Source organism: Buceros rhinoceros, unplaced genomic scaffold (assembly GCF_000710305.1).
Source record: "Buceros rhinoceros silvestris isolate BGI_N320 unplaced genomic scaffold, ASM71030v1 scaffold19495, whole genome shotgun sequence".
Taxonomy (NCBI): Eukaryota; Metazoa; Chordata; class Aves; order Bucerotiformes; family Bucerotidae; genus Buceros; species Buceros rhinoceros.
The window spans coordinates 15,960-40,362 of NW_010412522.1; the positions used below are offsets into that span (position 1 = coordinate 15,960).

Consider the following 24,403-nt stretch of genomic DNA (forward strand, 5'->3'; position numbering starts at 1 on the left):
TAAGTCGTCTGGTTTAACTAAAGAGGGTTGTTGCAAATCACACTTCCAGTGTAGTTCCTGGTGTAGGCCCAGCAAAAGGGATATCGCAGCTTCGTGTGGGGAGAAATTGAGCTGACATGGCCAGTACAAAGGAGAAATAGGGAGGGAATAACGTTTTGCACCTTATTGAAAAGAGGAGAAGATTTTAAGTGCATACAGACATAGTTAAGAGCTTTTATTGTGACAGGAGAACTTTTTTCCATATGCGTGCATACTCTCTGTAATTCCAGTGTAAAATATTGTACTTGCACTAGCTTTTTTAAAACAAATATTAAAAAAAAAAATGGAAGAATTCATATTCTATTTTCTAATGGTGGTGTGTCTATTTGTAGGATACACTCGCGTCTGTTTATTGAATTTTATGGTCCCTTTCTTTGATGGTGCTTGCAGGTTTTCTAGGTAGAAATTATTTCATTATTATAATAAAACAATGTTTGATTCAAAATTTGAACAAAATTGTTTTAAAGAAATTGTCTGTATACCAGTACAAGTTTATTGTTTCAGTATACTCGTACTAATAAAATAACAGTGCCAATTGCAGATGCGTGCTTTGTCTTTACGACTGAACGGGAGCGAACGTTCTTAGGGAAGTAATTTGCCCAACGTGATTTACACCCTCCCCGCCGGCAACGCACTGGAGAGCGTTTGCTTTTATTTGCGACGACGCAGAACCGCGCACGTACCAATCCATGGCTGTAAAACCCTCTCCACACCATCAGCATGAAGCTCTTTATTGATAACAAAAAACTTTCCGTTTATACCTTTTGAATGCTTTTTTGGAGACAGAGCTGTGCACGACGGAGGCGGCAGGTGAGGGGTGGCAGTGCTTGTCCTTGTCATCTCGGCGGGGCAAGGGGGCAGGAAGACGTTTTAACGCTCATCAGCTCTTCTTGGCCAATTACACAGAAGCGCTTCGCAGGCAACACCAAGGTGTTTGGGATGCTGAATTATTTATTTACGTATAAAAACTTTCACCGGGAAACACTGCGTCAAGTAAATGCTGGGGAGGGCTCCCTTCAGCACCCGAATGACCGCAAGCGAAGCAGAGGCTGCAGGGGGTTGGTCCATGCCGCGTTCAGGAGTGTGGAGCCATGCCAGCATCTCACTGCAATGTGCTGCTTTGGCCCCTCTGCCCCCGGGCAGCTCCCATCCCGGCTGCTGCAAACTGCTGTTCTTGGGCCTCCACTTACTCTTCTCTCTTCTACGCAAGCAAAGTCAAACCTGGCACTGGTTGCAAAAGCCCTCACAAACAAACAAAGAACTCCAACAAAGAACTCCAGGTATAAAACTGATACTGGCAACTAAAAAGCAGCATCTGCGGGTGGAGGGGTGGGAGGCGGTGACAGACAGATGGACAGAGGTGGAGCTCAGCTGGTATCTACTAGGGAGTGCTTGGGTCAGAAAAGGCTTTGAACTCTGATCGTGTCCACAGCTGGAGAACACCAGCCCCCTGGGCTGGGCTAATTGCTGCTCTTTCTGGCTCACCTCCATCCTTTCTCGCCCTGCTACTGACTAGCTGAAAGGAAGACACATGACAGAACTCCTCCAGAAGTAAGCAGAGGCTCCTCCTGCCCCACTTACAACTCTTCCTATTTTCAGGGTGGCCCCATCCCACTTTCAACCCCCACCCCATGCCCTAAGGTGAGAAGAAAACTGCACAGAGGAGCACAGCCAAGCCCCTGCCCCATGGCTGATGGGGGTGAGCCAGCTGTGCCAATGAGCAGAGGGGGCGAGAGGAGACCTGGGTGGCTGTTTTGCACCTGGCAGGATGCTGGCTGAAGGCCCGCGCTCCAACAGGCTGGCCTCATGCCTGTGAGGAGGTCTGCACGTGCACGCCCCGCAGCCAGCGCGCAGTTGCCCTTCTCGACATCCCTGCTCGCTGGTCTTTGGCACGTTAGACTAAATCACTGCAGAGCCAGTGGGCAGAGCCTCAGCGTTGCTCTTGGGTGCCTGACAGTGGCCTGACTGGGGGGAAGCAGACGTGAACTCGGCCTACAGCACAGCTTACCATGTGCACTGTTCCTCTAGACGGGAGGGGGTTGGGGTGGCAGGGGTAAAGAACACAGTCACCTAGCACTGAGCACGTATGACCGATACGTCCCACAGAAGGACACCAAGTAACAGAGAACCCACGTGCAGGTGAGGTAGATGCACAAATGGCACATGGTGTTTGTCAGTGGTTGTGGTCTCTGCTGGGACCACCCTGCTGGGCACAGTGTGCCCTCCACTGCCCCAGTTCTTTGTGAGAGTGGCAGCAGGCTCAAGCAGTGCACAGGACCTGGGGTGAAGTGAAGAACGGGGCAACTCCTAGAGCACAGGACTGGGTGTTAAAGGAGGTCTTGAGCTTATCTTTTTCCCCTTGAGCTGCCTGTCTGAGAGCTGGACATGCACAGTGTGAAAGGTGAGCACTGACATCGTTGAGGGTCAGCCCTGAACAAAACCTGCATAAACTTCGGGTGACATGCAGCCATGCCACCAGCTCTGCCTCAGTTTCTCTCTCCTGCTCACTCTGGGAGGAGGAGAAAATGGAATAGAAAGACAACCTACTGCTTGTTGAAACAACAGTGAGAGCTGCTGTTCACAAAACAGCCTAAGTCACAGCTTCATCAGTAACTATTCTTAGCACCAATGATGTCAGTTACAGCCTGGAGAATCTGGGAGACAAAGATTAGCCTGTCCCCATCCTTTCCCATTAATCACTGGTCAGTCAGAGGTCTGTGCAGGAGGGGAAGGAAAGCAGGTCTGGGCACCCACTCCCCGCCACACACCACCCCCCCCCCCCACCCACACCAGCACCTGCCCTTTGGAAAAGAAGGCATGTCATGGAGCTGCTCTGCTCAGCCTGCCTATGGTCATTTTCTTAAAATGTTTATAAATATATATCTCTTTTTATATGTATATGTCTCTCTTAAATTCCATTTAGAAATGTAGCTAAAAAAAGTAGAAAAGCACGAGTGAGAGTAGGTGTGAGACCAGCAGCTGCTGCACTTCCCACGTACGAAGGCACGAGTGCGGAGGCCCTTACTCACCTCCACAGCAGCGGAAGGGATGTCCTGCACGTTAAGTGGAAGATGTTCACAGTACCAGGCTAGTTCGAAGATAACCCTCTGCTCTTTCAAAATCAGCTTGTGGCCTGGGTTGCTCCTCAGCATGGTCAGTGGTACCAATCCTCGCACGGTCCAGCTTACAAGTTTAATTCTAGAGGTCCCCTTCGCTGTTCCTCTTCCCACAGCTCGCTCTCTTGCTTTTCGGAGGAAGGCTGCCTCTTTCCACAGCCATCTACAGCAGGAGAAGGTACGACTTTGAAGTACTGAAGTACCAGCAGCTGTATTGTGAGCTCAGCAGCACTTTAAAGTAAGCGGCCAAGCATTATTAATTCATTGGTGCTTACTTTTACATCATTTATCATAACGAGCTCCTGTGGTATTCGTGTGGATGCAATGTGTATTTCCAAAGAAATTTCGCTGTGATTTATCAATTAATTAGCAGGCCATTACACTTCATTAAAGTGTTACCCGGAGTCTTAAACATTCATCATTACTGCCTTTAGAGCAAACACTTTAACTCCAGTGTCTTGCCATCAGGCTACTCTGCCGAAAGATCTTTGCTTTTCATGGTGTGTGTCAAGGACCATGAAGGATTGGTACCAAATAACCAAAAGTTACTTTGCTCCCTCTAGCCTCCTTCTCCTGGCCACGCACATGGCACGTTTGTACGTCTTTGCCAAATGGATATGAACAGGGAGAGGAACAGGGAGGGCTGCAGAGACCCACCCCCTTGCTGGGGTTACTGTTGCTGAGTTTCAGTGCCTTAAAAATCCGTCCACAGAGAGCAGGTAAAAGCAGGAACTCTGGTAAAATTCAGTAACTGCATGCATGAAAAAGCAGGCAATCGCTGCGATGTTTTCTCTGACATTCTGCGGGCTGCCACAGACCTCCGTTCTTCTGCCAGAACAAAGATGAAGAGAATTTGATTTTGATTTCGCCACGCAATTCCTTGCACCTTTTTCTCTCCCAGGCTGTGATTTCTACAGGATGCGCAGCCAGGAGTGGTGGTAGCTGACAGGTCAGGCTTAAAAAAGAGAACGTGTGAATGTGTGCAGGCGTAACCGCCACGTCTGCGCAAGCCAATTCCTCATTAATTGAGGTTTCAGCAGATATTTATCAGAGGGAGAAAAAAAGAAAAAAACAGGTGAAGAAACGTTGCTTAAAAAATGAAATAGGCACAACGATAAAAGATGAGGCTACTGCATTTTGAACCAATGGCACTATGTTAACAGCATGACCTTCCCCTCCCACCCCCAGCCACAGCCCCTCCAATGGCTGTGACACTGCTGTTCTGAGAGAGAAGAGAGTTTGCCACTAACAAACACAACACGGAGGAGAAAGCAAAACCAAACAACAGCCCTTCCTGCTCCTCTCCCCCACCCCTCTCTCTCCAGACCCCCAGACCTGGGCTAAGAGAAGACTTGACTGTGCTGCTGGGTGACCCGGATAAACGTCGTTCTCCTGCTCAGTTCCTTGAGTTTGGCAGCTCCCACGTAGGTGCAGGTGGAGCGCAGCCCCCCGAGGATGTCCAGGATGGTGAGTTCCACGTCCCCTCTGTACGGTACCTCCACGGTTCTGCCCTCTGAAGCCCTGGAAAAGAGATTGGTTACTGCATTATCATTATGACTAGCTGCAAAAAACTCTGTTTGCTGGAGCAATGTGGAACTTCTTAATACTCTGCATGCTGCACACCACAATCATCCCCCAGCTTGGTGCTCTCAAGCACTGAAATACCTCAACGCCAGATGCCACCAATAATGCAGACAAATCTTGTAGATGCGCCGATCCCCAACATGTGTTAGTTACAGATCTGCCCTTTCCTCCCCTCCACCACCTGCCTACAAGCAAGTGAAGCTTCCAGGTTTATTGAAAGGTAAATCTGACCTTGAGAGCTGCAACCCTTAGAGTATAAGGAAGGGCCAAGCTCAGGCAGCTTACGGCAATGTTGGGGCCGGTTCTCAGCCTGGTCTCTCAGAGATGGAGTGGGAAAGCTGTTCTGGAAACCCGCTGCAGTGCTGTCCCCTGAAGCTAAAAGGTGAGCTAGCACAGCTCAGAGCCAGGAAAAACAGCACTGCTGTGAGTACTGTCAAGTATGGGCACAAGCCAGCACAGGCTGCACTGGTCCCAAGAGCACGTCTGAAGAGTTACATGATGAAGAATCCAGGCAAGTAACTGTCACTCCTTCCGCTTCAGCTTTCTCCAGCCTTGTGCTCAGCAATTCCCCCTGCAGCAGTTCCCCAGTCACCAGCTGATCTCGCTGGGCTTTAGAGCCAGCTTGTTCTGCACGGCACGCTCGCTCCTCTGGAGAGGCAGGCCTTGGGAAGGGAGGCTGTGAGGAACGCAGAGGGGACGGGGGGTTGCTCTCTGCTCCCCTATGAAATGGAGGCAGAAATCGCAGCTGGGATCTGTCATTGTTGTAACTGTGGCTTTATTTACTTCTCCCTTAAACGATTCTCTAAGGGACGGAGCAAGAAAGGACAGACAGGCCTGTGTGACGGCTCCACTTGCAAATCATGAACAACCACAACAGCATAGAGGTACTTCAGCGTAAGCCTGGTGAGCTGTCATTCTGGTAGTTTAAATGGGAGGTCAAAGCCCCGAGGAGACCACACAGGTGCAGTGTTAATACGCCACATGAAGGAGGAACCATGATTAATCTCTGCAGAGCTGATGAGTAACTGACTCTTTCTTGAAGCTCTTCAGTAAACACTGTAATGAGTGGCCGATGGAAGATGCAGGTACTGCTGCCTTCAGCAGCCTGCACGGGGCCCTGTGCTGCTGGAGCTCACGGGCTTTTAAAAGTGGGTGGTTCAGCTTGGCCTCCCAGGAGTGTCTGCCACTGCCCTGGGAGATGCCCCTGCAATGGTTATAGTGGTGTTAGGAAGCTGCACCTTGTGGGATGCCACTTTTGGCTTTGGAAGCAAACAAACGAAAAAACCACCCTACAAAAAGAAGTGGTGAACACCTAATATCACAGCCCCAAAAAGCTGCTAGACAGTTGCTACTGCTCCTCCAGGATGAGCTGATAAGCTGGTGGGATGTCCTGCTGATCAAAGAGTAACCTATTATAGATACCACATGGGGAGAAGCATACTTGGAAAGAAGTATTTCCCCCTAGATGAGGAAATGCCCACACTGCTGCATGTGAATGCTCTTCACCCCCTCCCCATTTTGAAGCCCTACAGCTACTGAACTCATGACCCTACTGGTACCTTCACCAGTGGCGTTAATTTTCACGTGTAACACTTCATACACATTCATGCTAAACCACAGTGAATAACCTGAACTGCTGTTATGTTCTTGGCTGGTTGTTTGGAAGGGACAAATCCTAAAATTTGAGACAGGTATTCAGATTATGATGATGTTAACCCTGAAAGGGGACCATTAAGATTAACAGACTAACACGAGTGCCCAATTAATTAATGCATGAATACCCAATTAGTGTTTGCATAAGCATCCAATTAGTTCATGCATGCCCAAATAATTTATGCCCAAGCACCATTAGTACCTGCACGTGTGCCCAGGTTCTTACATACATGGGTGCTGCGCTGGGCATCTATGGTGGCATCTGGGTAACAAGGGCTGTAGGTGTGACCTGTCTTGAAGGCGGCCATGATCTGCTTTGTGCCAGTCACAGACATGGTTCCACTTGGCTCTGAAAATGGTGTGAGCCACCAAAACTTCAGCCAGTCAGGAGAGCTCATGGCACCCCTGTTCAAGTGCACTTAAACTACAGCAGCAGCTCCTGGGAAAGGCGTCTGAGGAGACCAGCAGCTGGAGATGCACTCTTGAAAGGAGATGCTCCCTGCCAAAGGTGTGCACTCCAAAGGGACCATAGTCCCTGGGTGTGACCCATGCCGGAGCAGGGACAGCCACAAAGGGACTGTGGCCTGTGGACACGCATGAGGGAGCAGGCACAGGAAGGAGGAGGAGTGGCAGACCAAAACCATTATGCACATGACTACAACATCCTGTGCCTCCCCTTTCCTCACTGAAGGAGCTTGGACAGACTCCATGTGACCTGTGGTGGAAGTAAGGGCAGCTGAAACATGGTGGCACGAAGAGAGGCATCTGGTTCAAGGGGCGTCTGGTACAGGGAGGGGAAAGGTGTTTACTCATGTGCTTGTTTAATTACCCAGCAGCGATCAGAAGTTTGTGTTAGTTGGCAATAACTGAAACTAAGTAAAAAAAATCCCCCAGTGGGGACTGTTTTGCCAGGAACAAGCCTGTGCGCAGACCGTGCATGGACTAGAGGGGTGTCACAAAAGCTGGCCCATTTGGCCGAGAGCTGCGTAAGCGAGTCAGCGGGAACTGCTGAGGGAGTTGCAGCTCTGACATCTCTCCCGGAGTTATGACCCAAAACGAACCCTCCCTCAGAAAAGAAAGGTGAAGCCAGGGCCATTGGGACTCCCAGCAACTGGGGCAGGCTCACCAGCTGCTCTCAGCAGAGACGCCGTGTCTCTCACCAGACACTGAACGGTCAACAGAGAAGGAGAACTACTTGCTTTAGACTTTTCACGCAAGGTCCAATCTGCGGTGCGCCCTGTAACTGCTGCCCAGCTCAAGCCTGGCACGATGAGTGGGAATCCTGGCAGGGTGGATGGAGTGAAGCACACGTGGTGGTGCTGTGTCAGCCCAGCAAAACTTGGGTCAGGATAAAGGGGTCAGGCTGCCCTGGCATGAAGCAACCTGACGAGTGGGGCATGTCAGAAATGGATGGAGGGCAGGTCTGCCAGGCTATCGCTTGGAATAGAGAAGGAGACAGTAAGTAGCAGCCAGCTGCTGGTGCCATTCTGTCTCTGTGGCCCAAATTCCACCCTACAGTTAGTATAAAGTGCCAAAATGCAGCTTAGCAGCAGCTGTGGATTGCTGAGTGACCACAGTAGAACTGTGGCGTTCACACGAAACCTGTGAAATCTCAGAAGAAATAACAAAAGCAAATTGGCTCTAACTGAACAGGACTGCGTGCGGTCTCTGTTTCTGCCTGCCTTATTTCATTTCTCCCATAAAAGAAACTTAGTAATTGCCTTTCAGAAATTCCAGCTCTCATCCGTGTTCCTTGTTGAAGGCAGTAAAAATGTAAAAATAAACCAATATTAAAGTGACATAAAAGTAATGAAACTGGGTACACACATTTCATACAAAATTAAATGGGATCAACTTGACGTATTCATTTCAAAACCAACTACTCTCATGACTTTATTCCCTGCTACGGCCATCTCACTTTATCTGTCAATTTTAATCTAACGGTTTGCTGCAGGCTCAGGTTCTCCAGCCAAAATGAGTAATTTTGAGACGATGAAGTTAAGTGATGGGTGATTCCCCCTGATTCTGCAGGGCCCCGAGCACACTGAGCTCCCCACTGCTTGACTAAAACACGGTGGGAACCCTTTTGGTTCAAGTTTGCCATAAGCTGAACTAGTAAGTGACTAAACTTCCTGCAACTTTTTCTGTAGGAGTAATTCAAAGCCAAGCCTTGCCCTGTTTCCAGTCGTCCCCTCAATGCCCAGCACAGTGACAGGGCTGGATAATTAGCAGCTGCTATTTCTTACACCACAGTGACTCTCATGCTGGGACAGGCCAAGCAAGACCAAGACAAAGGCTGGTATGAGTAGCCACCTCTGTATCGTGGCTGCAACGTGAACAAGGTGAGAATCGGCTGCTTCACAGTTAACAGCCAAGGCTGACAGATTTCATGACTGGAGCTGTTGAAGCCAGCAGTAGACTGGGGGAGTCCTTCTAGGTTACCTATTAGAGGCACGAAAAGGCAGTATCTCAACAAGGACTAAAAATGTCAGGTTGCTGAGGTGTCAGAACTCGATCCCCAGGAGACTCTCAAATCAGGATGCCAATCAAAATACAGCAATGGATCGAGCAGAATTTATGTAGTATCGCCCATAAGGCATTGAAAGGGTCTATCTAGACTGATCCAAACACAGCAACTTTCTGTGCACCCTTCACTCCTACAAGACATAATGCTCGCACTTCATCCTGTTTTTAAGGGGGACCAGTGTCAATTAATTCTCCTGATGGAGATAAAATTCATTGCCAGATCTCACACACAACTAACTAGGTGGAGCAGAATGCTTACTGCTTTGGCCCATCAGTACAGGAAGTTGTATTCCACTTTCCCTTCAATTTTCACCAGCTCCGAGGCAGCCAGGCCTTAAGAGACTAAGCTTGGGCTGCTCTGTGATCTCTCAGGGAGCTGCCATGAACTACATGCTGGCCAGCATCAGGCCTTTTGCACGCTCCAGCTGACACAAGCCCAGGGTAGCAAAGGACAGTAGGTTCAGATAAAAGGTTGACAGCATCGCTGTGTAATTAGCAGCTGCCATGTTTAAACTGTGATATAATTACTAGTGCTGTCCTCTCAGACCATTTGTTCAGAGGCTTTGATGACAAGCAGATTCACTGGGGGACTAAAAAAAAAAAAAAAAGCCCCAGAACTGGACACTGCTTCTGGAAATGAGCATATGAACCCAGAGTGAATCAAAACTCGGAGGCAGCAGCACATCCTTTGTGCATCATTTCCTCATGCAACTCGCTCTTCTGCAAATAAACAGTTGTGCTTGACAGCAAAAGGCCACTGAACCTGCAGTGCCAAAAAAGCCTTCCTTGCAGGTCTGCCTGGTGGAAAGCCACTCACATGGGTTGCTCCCCTAAGCACTCCACCGGCTGTCCTCAGCGTAGCCAGATACCCTGCAGATACAGGGATAGATTCACTGGTACAAATGCAACCCTGTATGAGGTTAATCCCGTATACATCCTGGGCTGCATCAAGAGAAGCGTGGCCAGCAGGTCAAGGGAGATGATTCCGCCCCTCTGCTCCACTCTGGTGAGACCTCACCTGCAGTGCCGGGTCCAGCTCAGGGGTCTCCAGCACAGCAGAGACCTGGACCTGTTGGGAATGGCCACAAAAATATCAGAGGGATGGAGCACCTCCCCTCTGCTGTGAGGACACGCTGAGAGAGTTGGGGTTGTTAAGCCTGGAGAAGGCTCCAGTGAAACTTTGGCGCAGCCTCTCAGTACTTAAAGAGCACTATAAGAAAGATGAGGAGGGACTTTTTAGCAGGGGCTGTTGGGACAGGACAAGGGGTGATGGGTTTAAACTGAAAGAGGGAGATTCAGACTAGAGAGAAGAAAGAAATATTTTACAACAAGGATGGTGAGACGGTGGCCCAGGTTGCCCAGCGAGGTGGGAGAAGCCCCATCCCTGGAACCACTCCAGGTCAGGTTGGACCTTGGGACTCTGAGCAACCTGCTCTAGTTGAAGATGTCCCTGCAGGGAAATTAATCTGTACAGCGGGATTTTGCTGCCAAAGAAGATTGCCTAACAAGTCCTGGAGCCACCACCTGTGACTGAGAGTGCTTTGGAGATCCTGGGCCCTCTCTCATTAGTATGGCAGCTGTAACTCAACTCTGTACTGAGGCAACCCCAGCTGAGCTTTGCCATTTCGCCAGGCACCCACTTTTTGCCGAGAGAAGGGAGCATGTGGGCCAGCTGGGAACCCATCACCAACAGGACACCCAGCCTGGATGGGCAGAGGGCCAGAAACTGCAGCCTTGTTCCAGCATTTGATTCATACAGATCCCAAGAGACCCCTAAGTCAGAAGAGTGCCTAATGACATCGCAGACCATGGCAGTGACAGGACACTGCACTGGCTGCAATCGAGTGAACAGGGTTGCTCTCACCTAGTCACCCCCAGCTCCTTCTCCCTGTCATCTCTTTCTCAGGTCTGCTGCTGTCAGTGTAGGTAACAGCTTCCTAAACAGGAATAGAGGCAGGGGGCTGTTTCCAACAGAAGCCTTGAGCACAATTCCACTCTGGAGGCTGCTGGAGGGCTGCCTCACTGCTCCTGTGTGGAATGCATACCTGTATTCAGCAACACCTCCTGCATGCTTCTTCATGGCTGTTTCAGAGCTCATTCCATAGAATAGTTTCACCTTCTTGCCATTCCTCTCCATAATCTCTCCAGCGCACTGGTCATGGCCTGCAAACATTCCTCCAAGCATGACAAAATCCGCACCGGCTCCTGTGATCAGCAAAGCAACACGTAAGGAAGCAGGGAAGGGAGAAGAGGGTGAAAGGCCAAGAACACGGTGGCCTCCAAAACAATAGCCAGCCCTGGAGAGTTTGGTACAGACAGTCCCCTCCTGTAATAGATGCAGCAAACTGAAGAAATGCTTTACTGAAGTATTTCTCTGGGCTTTCTTATATGGAAAGAATCCTTTTCTGTTGTGATGACAAAGATACAGATTATCCTACTCCACCCTACACTTTATTTTCAAATTCAGTTTTAACCCTTTACTTCATCAAGAATCTGAGCACAGATTCTTATTCATTACTACTGTGACTGCAATGGAAGTTGCAGACTTATTCAGAAGCCCTAATCACAGAGCTGGGACCTGTTGAGCTCAATGCTCTACAGAGAAGAGGACAGCTCCTACCTCAAGACCCTTCTGGGCTACAAACTCTGAGTACCCTGAAGAAAGGCATACTCAGGAATGTCATGTACTGACACAAAACAAGCAGATTTTTTAATGAAATGATGGATTTTTCAAGTCCATCAGTTGTATGTGTTCAGTGTAGGTCTGGGTGGTCCCTTGTCAAAAGGATCTGGATGGGTCTGCATTTGGTTCCTGCTGTTTAAAAACTCTGGGCCAAGGGCCACCACCCCTGCGTTCAGTGGTTCTCAGCATGCACCACAAAGGAGGTCTAACCCATAGCTACAACTCCTAAATATGTTCCAGATACTGAGTAACACCACCAAATATTCAGTCATGTCTGTTCAGTCTGTCCATCTCCCCTGGCTTTGCAAATCATGACATCAGTTCTGCTGGGAGTTAAGATCAGGAAGAAGGTTTTTGGAATCACTCTTGATTTTCTACTGTGATTTCCAGTATTTCCAGCTGGGCTGGAACTATTCCACCAGCAGCTCCTCCTGTGCTATTTTGGCATATCTAGTCTTGCTTGGAAAAGTTGGGCTTTTACTCTTTTATGAGCCTGTGGTGACCCATCCTCGAAACAAAGCATTTTCCTGTTCAGACTCTCTGCTGCTCCGATGCGTATGTGTCAGAACACGCCTCTCCTCAGCCCAGCTTCTTCCCAGAACTGGCAAAAGAACAGGGCTATAAACCTCACTTCATAGAAAGCAGATGAACCTGAACTAACCCCACCCCGTTACAAGCGTGTCCAAACCCTGGGCAGATCCCAGGCTAGGTAAGTCTGGCATTAGGATTTGTTCTGATCCCCGTCGCTGTCCAAACAACAGCACTGCACCTCGAAATCTGAAGAGCAAGTGAAATCATCATCAAATCTGCTCAGCTCCTGCCATCTGTTGAAAAGCTCTGCAGATAAACCTGAGTTTGGGAGTATTTTGATCTTGGAATACATGACAACTGCAGAGTGTGCACTGATTTATACAGGCCAGTTCCCTCCCTCCAGCCCTTTGCCACGGAGCAGATCTAGCAGCAGCGCCTGGGAGCAGAGCACCCGGCTGCTCTGCTGACCTCACCTCCCTTTGCCTGGTTCTTGTTGGAAAGGAACAGTATGTCTGTGGTAAGGGGATATTAAAAATGAGGCTTGTGCAAAACCGCTGAGCACATCACAAGCAGTATTTATAGCCAGGGACCCACTCAGGTGTCCTATCATGCCAGCTACCTGGCAGATTCTTCCTGAGCTCTCTTGTTTCAGATGGCTGAATTTTAAAGCCTCAGTTTGACTCACATCTGATACTACTATTAACCTGCCAAAACCGAAGGGAACACTCATGCTTTAAGACATTCTCAATTACTGCTGGGGAGCTCCTGTTGTTACCTGGCACAATCTTGCTCCGCTGTTGCAAAAAAGTAAGTACCCTGGGAAATCTAGTTCTGCTTCATGGGTGGAAGAATGAGGAAGGAAGTGATGGATTTGGGGTCAAGGTTTCAAAGAGGGCGTTTAAAAAAGTCAGAAGGCCTGACAAAGGACACTCTGGACTCTCTGCCCTGATAATACTCACCCCTGATCCCCAGTTCTAGTACTGTCTCTGGTCGTGGGTCTCACAGCCTCCAAATTATTAATGCAAAACAGTCACATGAAATCTACACCTCAGAATCACAGAATTTTGGTTCCTGTGCACTTCAGTCTCTATATATTATTTTTCTTTTGACTGCGTATTTTGGGAGGAAATCAAGCATGTTTGAAACTCATCCAACTTGAGTAACCTTTGCAAACTACACCGTAGCTTACCAAGCTCTTCCAGAAGAGAGGAGCCACGTTACAGCAGACACAGCATGTCTAACACTGGAAAGACACACACATACTGCCCTGCAGCTCCAGGAATGACAAGCCCATATTAAACATCCTTTTTTCCAACGCCCTCCAGAACTTTCCAACCTGCACTGGTGTTGCAAAGATGTCGGAACCTTTCAATTCTGTTCCACTGCTTTTGTACCAGTTAACATCCAACCAGGAGGCTGTAGTTTTTAGCATGGTCTTGCATGGTTTTCTGTATGACCAGAAGCACTAGTGACATTTGCAGCACCCAGCTGCCATCTTTCATTTTCAAGTACAGATAGAGAGCCACAGTGCCACTGTTTTAACTTGTGGGGGGACTGGGAACAGCTGGCAACAACCCCCTAGATAACACAGGATGTGATGGGCTGTGTTGCATGCAAGCATCCCAGCAGCTCGCCCACAGTTTGCTAGACTCTTCCTGTTTCTACACACCACCATTTCGATGCACTGATGCTGGGGAGGACTTCACCCTGGAGGCCTACACTCTCATCTGGGCCGATTTTGCTCACTGGTCTTTCACAGCACCTTCTCTTTGAAGCCATTAGAGAACACGTGCGTGGACGCCAGCCCAGTCTCGCAGCACTCACAGTTCTGCTGGATCTGGATGGAGTCCCTCATATGTCTTTTGTATGCCTGGTAAGTTACTGATAGCCAGATCAGCTCTGCACAATTTCAGCTGGAGTCACCCTAGTCACCCTGCGTTTGTAGCCTGGGCTGCCCTCCAGGCCGATGCAGCGTAAGTTTGCCCTGGCATCAACCTGTGCTCCAGCTGAGCCTTTGCAGCAGTAGGTGCACACACACAGAGCTACTACAAACAGGGAAAAAAGCCAGTGGGATCTGTCAGGTATATTTCGGAACCAGTATGTGTCCCCAGTTGACTTTTCCACGTGATTTTTCCTTACTTTTCCTTCCCTGTTCCTGTATCTCTTCTCACCACTGCTGTGAGGAACAGCAGTATTGTGTTAAAGATGCTGGCATAGGATTCAAAAGGCACATTCTGTTCCTGGCTGTGTCACAAAAATATATGTGACCTCAGGCAATTGAACTTCATGTTTCTGTGCTCTGACTTCTCATCTTTAAATAAGGAGACAGTAGTGACTCCCTGGGGCATTCTGAGAAATGTGTTCATGTTATCAGCCTTTCCAAGGGTGCCATTACATGGACCATCTGAGAGCTCAACACGACGATCTTTCATGCTTGCTTTCATTCCTGAGGCAAAACACTTCTCTTCCTGATCAACCTACACCTTTTCCATTATCATCTCCAATATCCAGATGGCAGTGACATCTTCGGTTTTCCAAATCCTTGCAAGGTTCCCATTCAGCAGTTCCAGAATTCCACCAGTCTCTCCTGAAGTATCTGTCATGCCTGGCACTTCTGTCCTCCAACGGCAGTGCTTCTCTGTTCCTTGCTTTTTCAAACAGGCTTCTACCTTGTTTCCCCTCTGTCAAAATGCCCAGCCTGACAGCTGACACGAGTCAGTGGTGTCACCTTCCTCTTGTAAAGCTTCTCAGCATCTCCATGGTTCTTCCACTCTGCCACTCAATCCACTCTACTCCTCCTATTCCTACAAACTTGCCTCCTCCAGTCACATCTTCAGCTACTTTTCAATGTTAGTCTTCACATCTGGGACTCCCCACTCTTTTTGTGATGCAAATGACTGCTTTGTCACCGCTTTGTAATGAACACCTTGACATCTCTTTCATGAAGACTTTATAATGACCCACCAAAAAGAGACGGTGTAATCCCTTTAACCACAAGCTCTCTTTGCAGTCTGTGCTTGGTCCAGGCCTCTACCCCCACGTGAAACTGTACATCCATATGTTTCGGCACCCAGTTTCTGCTATCCAATATATTTTCGTAACTCCTCCCCGCCCAAGAGCCTCTCAGCAAGCACAGAGGTCTGTGCTAGACAAATCAGCATCAAGGCTTTGGCTTGTAAAGGCTGGGCATGGAGGCTATCTTCTACGTGGCTCACGCAGCCAACCGCCTCAACAGCATTCAGTAAACACTGACAGTAATAACATTACCTAGAAGCTATTTTGTCACACACCTTTGACAAATGCACACCTGGCTTCAGCTAGTCAGATGCCCCCAGTGCGTCTACCTCAGCTATACGCAGCCGGTACGGTCGGTTTATTGCCTCAGGGTAGTCTCTGTCAGGTCCAGCCCTGGATCTCTCTGGCCTCCCATCAGAGCAGAACTGCTGCCTGTATAACCTCAGCTTTCTGAGGTTTCCCAGGGACAACCTGCGGTAGCTTTCAAATACTGTGAATCTTGGTACCTCCTGACAAGCAGCAAGGCCAGAATCTGCCCTTTCACAGGTTTCAGACGAGCTTCTGTTCAGTTAGCCCAAAGAGAGGACAAGGACCCTTCAGACTTGCTATAAACATCACAAAGGAAAACATTTTAAACACTTTGAAGTTGCATCCTGTTGTTCTAACTTCTGGACGGGGCTGGGTTTCTGTGCAGGCAGCTGGGAATGCAGTGAGGTCGCAATCCCAGTTTACAAGCTCCCAACGACAACACCAGCAAGAACTGGGCACACTGCAGAGCCCCAAAAAGTCAGGCAGAACAAAGACCTCACTGCAGGCAGCATGAAGTCAGAATGGGCTGGGCTGAGGAGAGGTCGGGTGGTTTTTTAACACAGTCTCGTTGTCAAAGAGGGTGGATGCTGCTGTTCGACTATGTCAGAATCACTCAACTGGAAGAATCAATGTCCTATGTCACATCACCCGCTGGGTGACACGAGGGTGCTGTGAAATCCTGTGACTGAGCAGATTCCTTGCTGGTAGCAATTGCTGCATGGCCATGCTTACAATTGTCTTTGTCATCTGACCTGGCTAAGAACAGGAGCTGCAAACTCAGAAGACAGATTTTGGTTTCGACTTTCCAGGAGGCCCAGCGTTTTCCTTGGCCAGGCTGTAATCCGAGGGTAGGCCTGCCCCTGCTTTCCACACTTGCAGAGCTTCCTGCCAAGCAGACATGCTGTATCACAATGTCTGAGCTCTCGTATCGTACCACCCGGAAATCCCAATGGGAGACTGTGCTGTCCCACTGCGCTCTGGGTATTACTCTACTGTGACATTACCAGAGGGTCTGGCTTTTCGGGGGGGAGGTCTGTCTTTAAATATCCTGTCAGCTCAGGAGGCATTTAGTGCCTGGATCACACGGGCTGCTGCAACAAGGTTATGGCGGCAATCCTGACCTTGACTCGCCCCGCACTGATGTAACTTTCATGCCCAACAGAAAATACTCGCAGATTAAATTCTCTGTTCTATCAGCAAAAGCTGGTGCAACTCGCTGAAGCTAATGGCAAAATCTGTTAATTATTAACCGAGATGTTCTAGACATCTGCTCAGCTCTAGGGGATACAGCATAAATAAAAGCTTATCTCTTCAAGTGGACAGCTGATCCCAAGAACATCTCCAGGGATCTGGCCTGCCTTCTTGTTTTGTTCTTCTGGCCAACACACATTCCACCATCTCTTCATCCATTCAAGGCCCTTATGAGTCTTCTTTGTGTGACTATCCCAGTGGCTGTGTCCCACGTACACCTGGCAGAGAGTTTCTAAATAGGACTTCAACCACCATATGTTTTGCGCTGCAGAATTTGCACCATCTGATCCAAAGACCAAATTCATGTCTGGTGTATTAATTTCACTGGGACAAATGTAACCTGCTGCTGATTACACACTCGAGGTAACACTGTCTCCTGCTGTGCTGGAGCAACGCGGGGTGTAACAGGCGGCACCACGCACTGTCCTTACCAAAAGCTTTGGCGACATCTCCTGGGCAGCTGCATCCTCCGTCCTGCATGAAGAAAAGAGGACAGTGCACTCGGGGTAAGACTGTCTCCTGCTGTGCTGGAGCAACGCGGGGTGTAACAGGCGGCACCACGCACTGTCCTTACCAAAAGCTTTGGCGACATCTCCTGGGCAGCTGCATCCTCCGTCCTGCATGAAGAAAAGAGGACAGTGAGTGGCAGGGAACTCACTCAGGGACCCTTGAAGCACCGGCACTCTGTGACCTGCAGCAGAACGGCCCCTGCTCAGAAGAGCCTGTCAAGAGCTGTGCACTTGTACTCATCACAGTGGCTGAGCTTTTGGGGAATCCTTATGACCCTTTCTATCATTTTCCTTCTTTAGGCTCATTTACTCTGCTCTACAGCCTCCTGATAATTCCAGCGCAAACTCCTGACTGCAATTTCCTAAACCCCAGACACTCAGAAACAAAACCTCCTCTGGTGATCTGAATCGCTCCCTGCCATTTTAACCAACTGCTGCATGATGCAGTGGTACCACAAACCTCTACCTTAAACCTCCAGGGACATTTAGAATAGCTTTCTCAGCAGTTTTCACTAAATTAAAAGGTCACAGTGGCAGGGGTGAGGAAATACACCATCAGCTATGCTGGATTTTGATCTGATAATCTCTAGCAAATTCAGTAATCTCATCTTCGGTAAGCGAAAATTAATCCCTCATCATACTCCTCACTGATTGCTATGGGTTTGGTGAAGAAACAGCCCTTTGAGATCTTTAGCGTGTGTTTCAGTTTCAGAGCAGAGCAAAGAAGTGGCTGGTGAGAGGGGTTTCAGTTGAGGGGAGGGAAGTTACGTATGTGTGATAGGGCTGTAAAAAAGGAACGGCACACAGCAGAGCTTATCGTGGGCTATGGTTCTTTAGGTTTTGTAAAGGTCTGAGCATCAGATGAAAGATCCTTCTACTCTGCAAAGTCATTGTACCAAGAGGGCTCCCCGTTCCTTTGATGATCAAGGTCCACTGCGGACTGTCGACAGCCTTCCTGCTTTTGAAGCTACCCCCTGGACTGTATGGTTACTTCACGGAGTTTCACCTCCCCGTTAGCAGAAGCATCATGCCTGTGTACCACCTGCGGCAGAGCGCAGCCAGCCACCCCCATCATCAGCCTTTTCAGAGCTGGCTTTCGCAGGTAGCTGGCAGCAGGGCTATGCATTAGAACCCCTCTGCATGCAGAAAAGGATTCAGAAGCAAACCGAGCAGGTGGATCCGAACACAAGTGCCTTTTCAAAGGGCATCCCACTGCAAACAGCGCCTGATACAACTTCAAAGGCTTCTATTCCATTTGCTGATAACCTCCAGCACATTATGCCTTTCGTGGAGCTAGACACTCTTGCTGGCAGCTCCAGAAAGGAGTGCTGGGCTGACAGCTGAATCCCTCGCTCCTGTTAAGGGCTCTGGTTGTGCAATTCTTTCCCTCTGACAAGTCTGTCAGAGCCTGGAGGAGGGTGAGAGTGTGTGTGCACATGTCAGAGGAGGAAGAGCTGAGGTACAGAGGGTACTAATAATCTTCTAAGAGTCCTGTCACGAATTTGCCCAACTCCTCCTGTCAGACTGAGACAGGCTGGCTATGAATGAATGTTCTCTGGTAGATGGGTTTCAGTCCATTCTTGTCGGGTGGCTCAGTGTCTGACTTTTATAACAAACCCCAGTAGTAGTAGAGATGAAAACTCCATGCTTTCAGAAATACCATGGGATAGGGGCCTTAGTGTGTAATCATTAATCACCGGCTTCAAAAAAATATCACTTGGAGTGTCGCCAAATTACAAAATGAGGAGATTAAGAGACTTTCCCAAAAACTCATGAGTTACCATTTAAGATAAAAGAAACCAATGATGATGATTCACAGCACTTCTTTATCTGTAGATGACTCCGCTTACTTCACAGAAGTGGGTAAATTTAATCATTCACAGAAAGGGAAACAATAAAGGGGACATACTATGCAGTTATGCCAGAAGATGCTATATAATAAAGCTATATGCATTAAACCACTTCATCGTGATTCCACGTGAAAAATCAGATGGGTGTTTTTTTGAAAATAAGACTGTGCTGCCACTGCATTGTCTGGGAAGCTTTCCCTTGCCGTTCAGCTCGTCCCAGCAGGGGCCTGGCTCTGGACTCAGAATGACTCGTACAACTGCTGGGCTTCGGTCACGGAGCTCGTTGCAGGCTCAGCCTCTACCTGGGAGCCCTGGGGAAACGTATCTGTACGAATCCCCTGTGAATTCAGGAGAACTGGCAGCAAAAAGATAGCTATTTATTATGCAGAAGGTAGATACAGTATGTGGCATATACAGCAGCAGAAACAATATATATGGTGCTTTACCCTGAACTACGTACTTCTGGGCATGTTTCTGTGCGGAGGAAGAGACAGAAAGGCAGCAGCTGGGTGAAGGACCCCTTAGTCATCCTTTCCACTGAACTATGGTGGCCCATCACACGGGCAGGGTGAAGGGGTAATAAGGATCTCTATCAAAGGATCGTCAAAAGAGAGAGGACACAGGCAAGGCTGCTTCCCATTCCCCACATTGCTGGCTTACTAGAAGACATGGACTGCCTCTCTGTCCAGCAGAGAAGTTCTCTGACCTACAAGAAACAGAAACTTTATCTCAAGCAGGGCCTTTCTGAAGGAGCTCTCTTGCTAAATAGCCTCTCTGCTGTGACTCACGGCTGCATTTTCTCAAGGCCAATGGATTAGCGAGAATGCAAACTGAGACTATTGGCTCCCAGACAAATAGCACAGGACAGAAACAGTGCCTGTAGATTAGACAGGGTTTCCTCTCTTCTTTCAGCGAGTCATGAAAGATTCATTTCTGAGGAGAGCTTTGAGTCTTGAAGATAATTTAGCATGAGGAAAGTAACTGGTGCAATTTCACCTTCCCCCTCTCTATGTAAGCAACTCTAGGGAGACAGCGGGCATTCACATGGACTATGACTTGTCACCTTCCTTGTGAATGTATTGGCTCCAAAAATCATACATGATGACTTCAGCAATACAAACATCTAAATTCCCAGTTTGCACTGCCATCCTAGCAGAGCTACGGCGGAATGGGCTTCATGTGTGCTGTGTTCCTCGCAGTGCCTGTGCTGTGCTCAGTCCCAGAAGTGGGACTTCTTTCCCTTCATATGTAACCTGAGCCCATGTAACAAGGAAGAGGGGCAGTTCAATGAAGATACTGGGCAAGACAGAAGTGGGTGCAAGAAGGTGCCCTGAGGGACTAACCCGTATAACACCATCAGCTATAATCTACGTGCAGACAGTTGGTAGGCTTTGAATCTTTTCACATTGTTCCTGCTATCCTACTTCCCTATCAACATAACAAAAAAACTGCTGGATGGATTTTCTCCTGTCGAATTGATGTCGATAGCTGTGGCAACTCTGTAGAGGCCTCCTTTGGCTGAGGCAGGGTGTGCCCCTTCCTGAGTCTACATATGGACAGTAGTGAGACATATATTTGTCGCCTCTACACCCAGTTACACGCTCAGGCTTGCTCTGACACGGTGTTTCTTCCTCAGGAGGATACTTGTCTTTGTGATACTCTTGCCAGAGCTCTGGCAATGACCAGACAGTCCAACCTTTTCTTTCCCCAATAAACACACCAATACCTATCTGAATGCTGCAGAATTCAGGCATAATATTCTCACCGTGCTTTAGTCTCCTTAGCTTGGGTGATGGAGTTGAGTTGCAGTGGTGTTAGAGACCCCAGGTAATTCTCTTGGCCCAGATGTTCTAGCAGAGAAGTATTAAATTGCCCTCCTACACCCCCCCTGTAACAGCTACGAGGTTGATAAGTATGGGCTCACTGAGATCAGGAACTCAAAGCAGAGAAGGAGAAAAGGAATAGTACAGAACCATCTCATTTTTCAAGTCTAAATACACACTCCCTGTTTTCTTGTAAAATCAGGATAATAACGTTCTTCTGAGCGTTGCTAGCAGAAAATGATTATGGCAAAACCAGGATGAGTCTCTGAGCACCACTGCCAGGATGACACCTATGGTTATCCAGCCTTCCTAGTAACGACTCAGTCTTTCATGCTCAATTACACACATGTTCTGCTGTCTGCTAGAGACATGAACATTTGTAACACTGCCCAAGTCATAAAATCACAGACTGCTTTTCTTTTTTCTGCAAAATTCACATAGAGAAGCCATGGAGAGGAGGGAATGCATATGCATTAACAACAAAGAGCAAGAGAGAGCCGACTGTAACACACACTTGTTTTCCTGCTCCATTATACCCATAGCTCCAAGAAATACAGCCAAGTCTTTTGCCCACCCACAGTCAGTTTGTTCTCCTGTCCTTCTCCCTTGACAACACAACACAACCCCTTCCTCACTAGTTATAACTGGGTTGAACAACTCAGGGCCCTCCAGTGGTTTCACCTGGCAGCAGCACCTGAAATACTCCTGCCCCTGCACAGAGAGCTCTGTGAGGATACCGTCTGAATTAATCCAGCTACTAGGGCACATCGTTTTACCCTGTACTCCCCTCTACCACCTGCCTGTCCCTCAACCCCACCCTCTGGGCAAAGCCATGTTTTTATTCCACTCATTTTTTTTGAAATCTCTCGTACAAATTACTCTTTTCTTCAATGTTAAAACACTATCGAGCTTCCTGTTCTGTTCACGTAACAGCTTACTCCGTTTAGGGAGCAAGAAGCAGCTTTCCAAAAGCAGCGACAGGAGGTGCCCAAGTCTTTTTAAAAATTAGGGGGTATTGGTTTATTTACATCCAAATCTCCACTGCCTACCCTAGAAGCTAGCACAGGGTCAGCTGGAGATGACAGAAGGACAGTCTTTAACACGCAGGGCACCAGGCTGTTTGATTCTCCTATTCCACCCCGACTGGCACAGTGGGAATCTGAGAGCTGGTGATATTTACTTACTGAGATGATATGTCCTTTCAAGCCATGTGCTGAGTCCGCACACTCAATAACAGCACTTAGCTGCGGATAGCCCACCCCTGTCTTAATCCGAGTGGTACACACAGAACCTAGACAAGAGAGTGAGAGGAAAGAAAACACAGTCCATTAGGCTGACAGAAAAGATACAGCTTGTTTTCCTTCTCTTGTGTTTCTATCTGTATTATTTTTTTCCCCTCAAGAAGTCTCTATTGCCAGTGTTGTCCTCTTGTGGATAAAAGGTAGACACAGGAACTTGAGTTTTGAAATGCTCTCACACCACTTCATGGGAGCTGTAATGGAGGTGACTAACATCCCCCCCGTCTTTTCCAGCGCCACAGTTCCCAGTCCAGGTCTCAGCAGCAATGCTTCCCGGTGAGGGAATTACAGCATCACAAGAAAGCAAACCTGACTAAGGTGCCTGAACCAAAGAGGGACAAAAGGTCCAGAGTCACAACCCATGAGGCTCACAGTGGCACTTAGTACCTGGAAATTTCTCTCAATAAATATTTCTATTTCTTTTCTACATATGGTTTTAAAAATAATTCTCAGGGAAAATGTGCTGTGCTTTTCTTTCTTTTTTTTTTTTTTGGTGGCGATTTTCCACAAGGGAGAGAAACTCATCTTTTGCCTAGTACTTAAAGCAGAAGTATTTAGCTGATAGCAAAAGTTGGTAATATAAGAAAATCAGCACTCAGCATTTAAAAAGTGAGATCAGAAAGTTGTATTGTGTAATACTGAAGAAAATATACTAATTATATCTGATTATTGAACTGTATTATTTATACACACAGTGCCTGAATATATGTATATATAAAAATAAAGATAGATAGATAGATATAAAAAACCCACTTCAATTATAGTTCAACACAGTAACATGGCTATAGAACTTCTGTAATACCTTCTCTGTTTTTCTCCTTAAAGAGTCAAAATGAGGACTGCTTTTTGCCAGCCTGGGTCTTATAAGTTAGCTTACAGACCATAAAGTTCTGCATGATAACAAGAATTTCAAATCAGATTCTAAACCAAATGCCGTGAAATCTCCACCCAGTGGAGATACAGGTATACTGGAGCTACCACTAAACTAAAAGTTTGCAAAGATCCTTCAGAGACCTGACAAGGTGAAAACACTGAGAAGTATTTCTGCAAAGCAGGAAGAAAATTGGTTTAAAAATAACTCCACAGGGTATATGCTGGTATGTGCAATGCTTTACGATACCTCACTGCCATTTTCCACAGCATGGACCATGATCTGGAAAAAGAGCCTCGAGATACAATCTTCTGTGAGGAACATCGGTTACTTGTGGATTTGGGTAGTCGACTTGTACAGATCTGTTCAGGAAGATCTCCAGGGAAACTTATACAGAATTTCCTCCTGACTAACTTGGAGGTTATGTTTAAGACTTTGCAGTAGGTATCACTGGCAGCCTGGACATGTGTTTCTTAAATGCACTATGCTCAAGGGCACCTTTACTTTATTGACCCGAGTGGGTTGAGGCGTTTAACTTACCTGGTCCAATACCCACTTTAATAATATCTGCTCCAGAAAGAATAAGTTCTTCCACCATCTCTCCTGTCACCACATTGCCTGCCTGGACAGAAGGAACAATTTCACATATATGGGAGACTTCACGACTACTGCAGTGAAGAGTCATGATGATAATGTAGTGTTTTATCTACAGCTTTTATGAGCTGAACTAAACAGAGTTAGGAAGAATATAGTTCACCATATTGTTCACTGTGCATGTCACAGAGATTAAACAAGTCATACAGGTATATGTATGGAACCTTTACCCCAAAAGCCTTACTAAAATCCAGAAAAGCTACATCCACCACCTCCCCTTCATCCACTAGGTCGGTGACCTTATCGTAGAAGGATATAAAATTAAACAGGACCTTCCCTTTGTGAACCCATGCTGACTATGCCCGAATATTGCACTGTTCTTCACACGGATTTCAATAGCACCCAGTATGATCTTCTCCATCATTTTTCTGGCTACTGAGGTTAGGCTAACAGGTCTGCAGTTTCCCGGGTCCTCCCTCATGCCCTTCTTGTTATAATGTTGGAATACTGTTGGTTAGCTTCTGGTCAGCACGGACCTCCCCAGACTCTCCAGATCTGTTTTGCGCTTGTTGTGAGATGGGCTGTTCATTTGTGGAGATTTGACTTTAGAATCTGTTTAGAGATGTTCATAAAGCCTCTTGCATAATGATACTCCAGGACTTAGCAAGTGTTTGTAGCAGTACTGATAGGGGCAGAGCAGGAGGCAAATCCCACCATCCTTACTGCATAATTTCTTAGTTTCTCTTGAAAC

At 47.7% G+C, this 24,403-nt stretch overlaps 1 protein-coding gene across 1 annotated transcript in view; it reads right to left on the reverse strand.

Moving 5' to 3' along the window:
• Nucleotides 1–3,945: 3,945 nt before the first annotated feature.
• GMPR (guanosine monophosphate reductase) overlaps nt 3,946–24,403 on the reverse strand; it is a 28,072-nt gene continuing 7,614 nt past the window's right edge. Inside the window, exons 4-8 of the mRNA XM_010136443.1 lie at nt 23,599–23,680; nt 22,074–22,180; nt 17,282–17,324; nt 10,964–11,123; nt 3,946–4,676 (exon numbers count right to left, since the gene is read on the reverse strand). Of these exons, the coding sequence (XP_010134745.1) occupies nt 4,496–4,676; nt 10,964–11,123; nt 17,282–17,324; nt 22,074–22,180; nt 23,599–23,680 (573 nt within the window). The 3' untranslated portion in view covers nt 3,946–4,495. The remainder of the gene's footprint in view (nt 4,677–10,963; nt 11,124–17,281; nt 17,325–22,073; nt 22,181–23,598; nt 23,681–24,403) is intronic.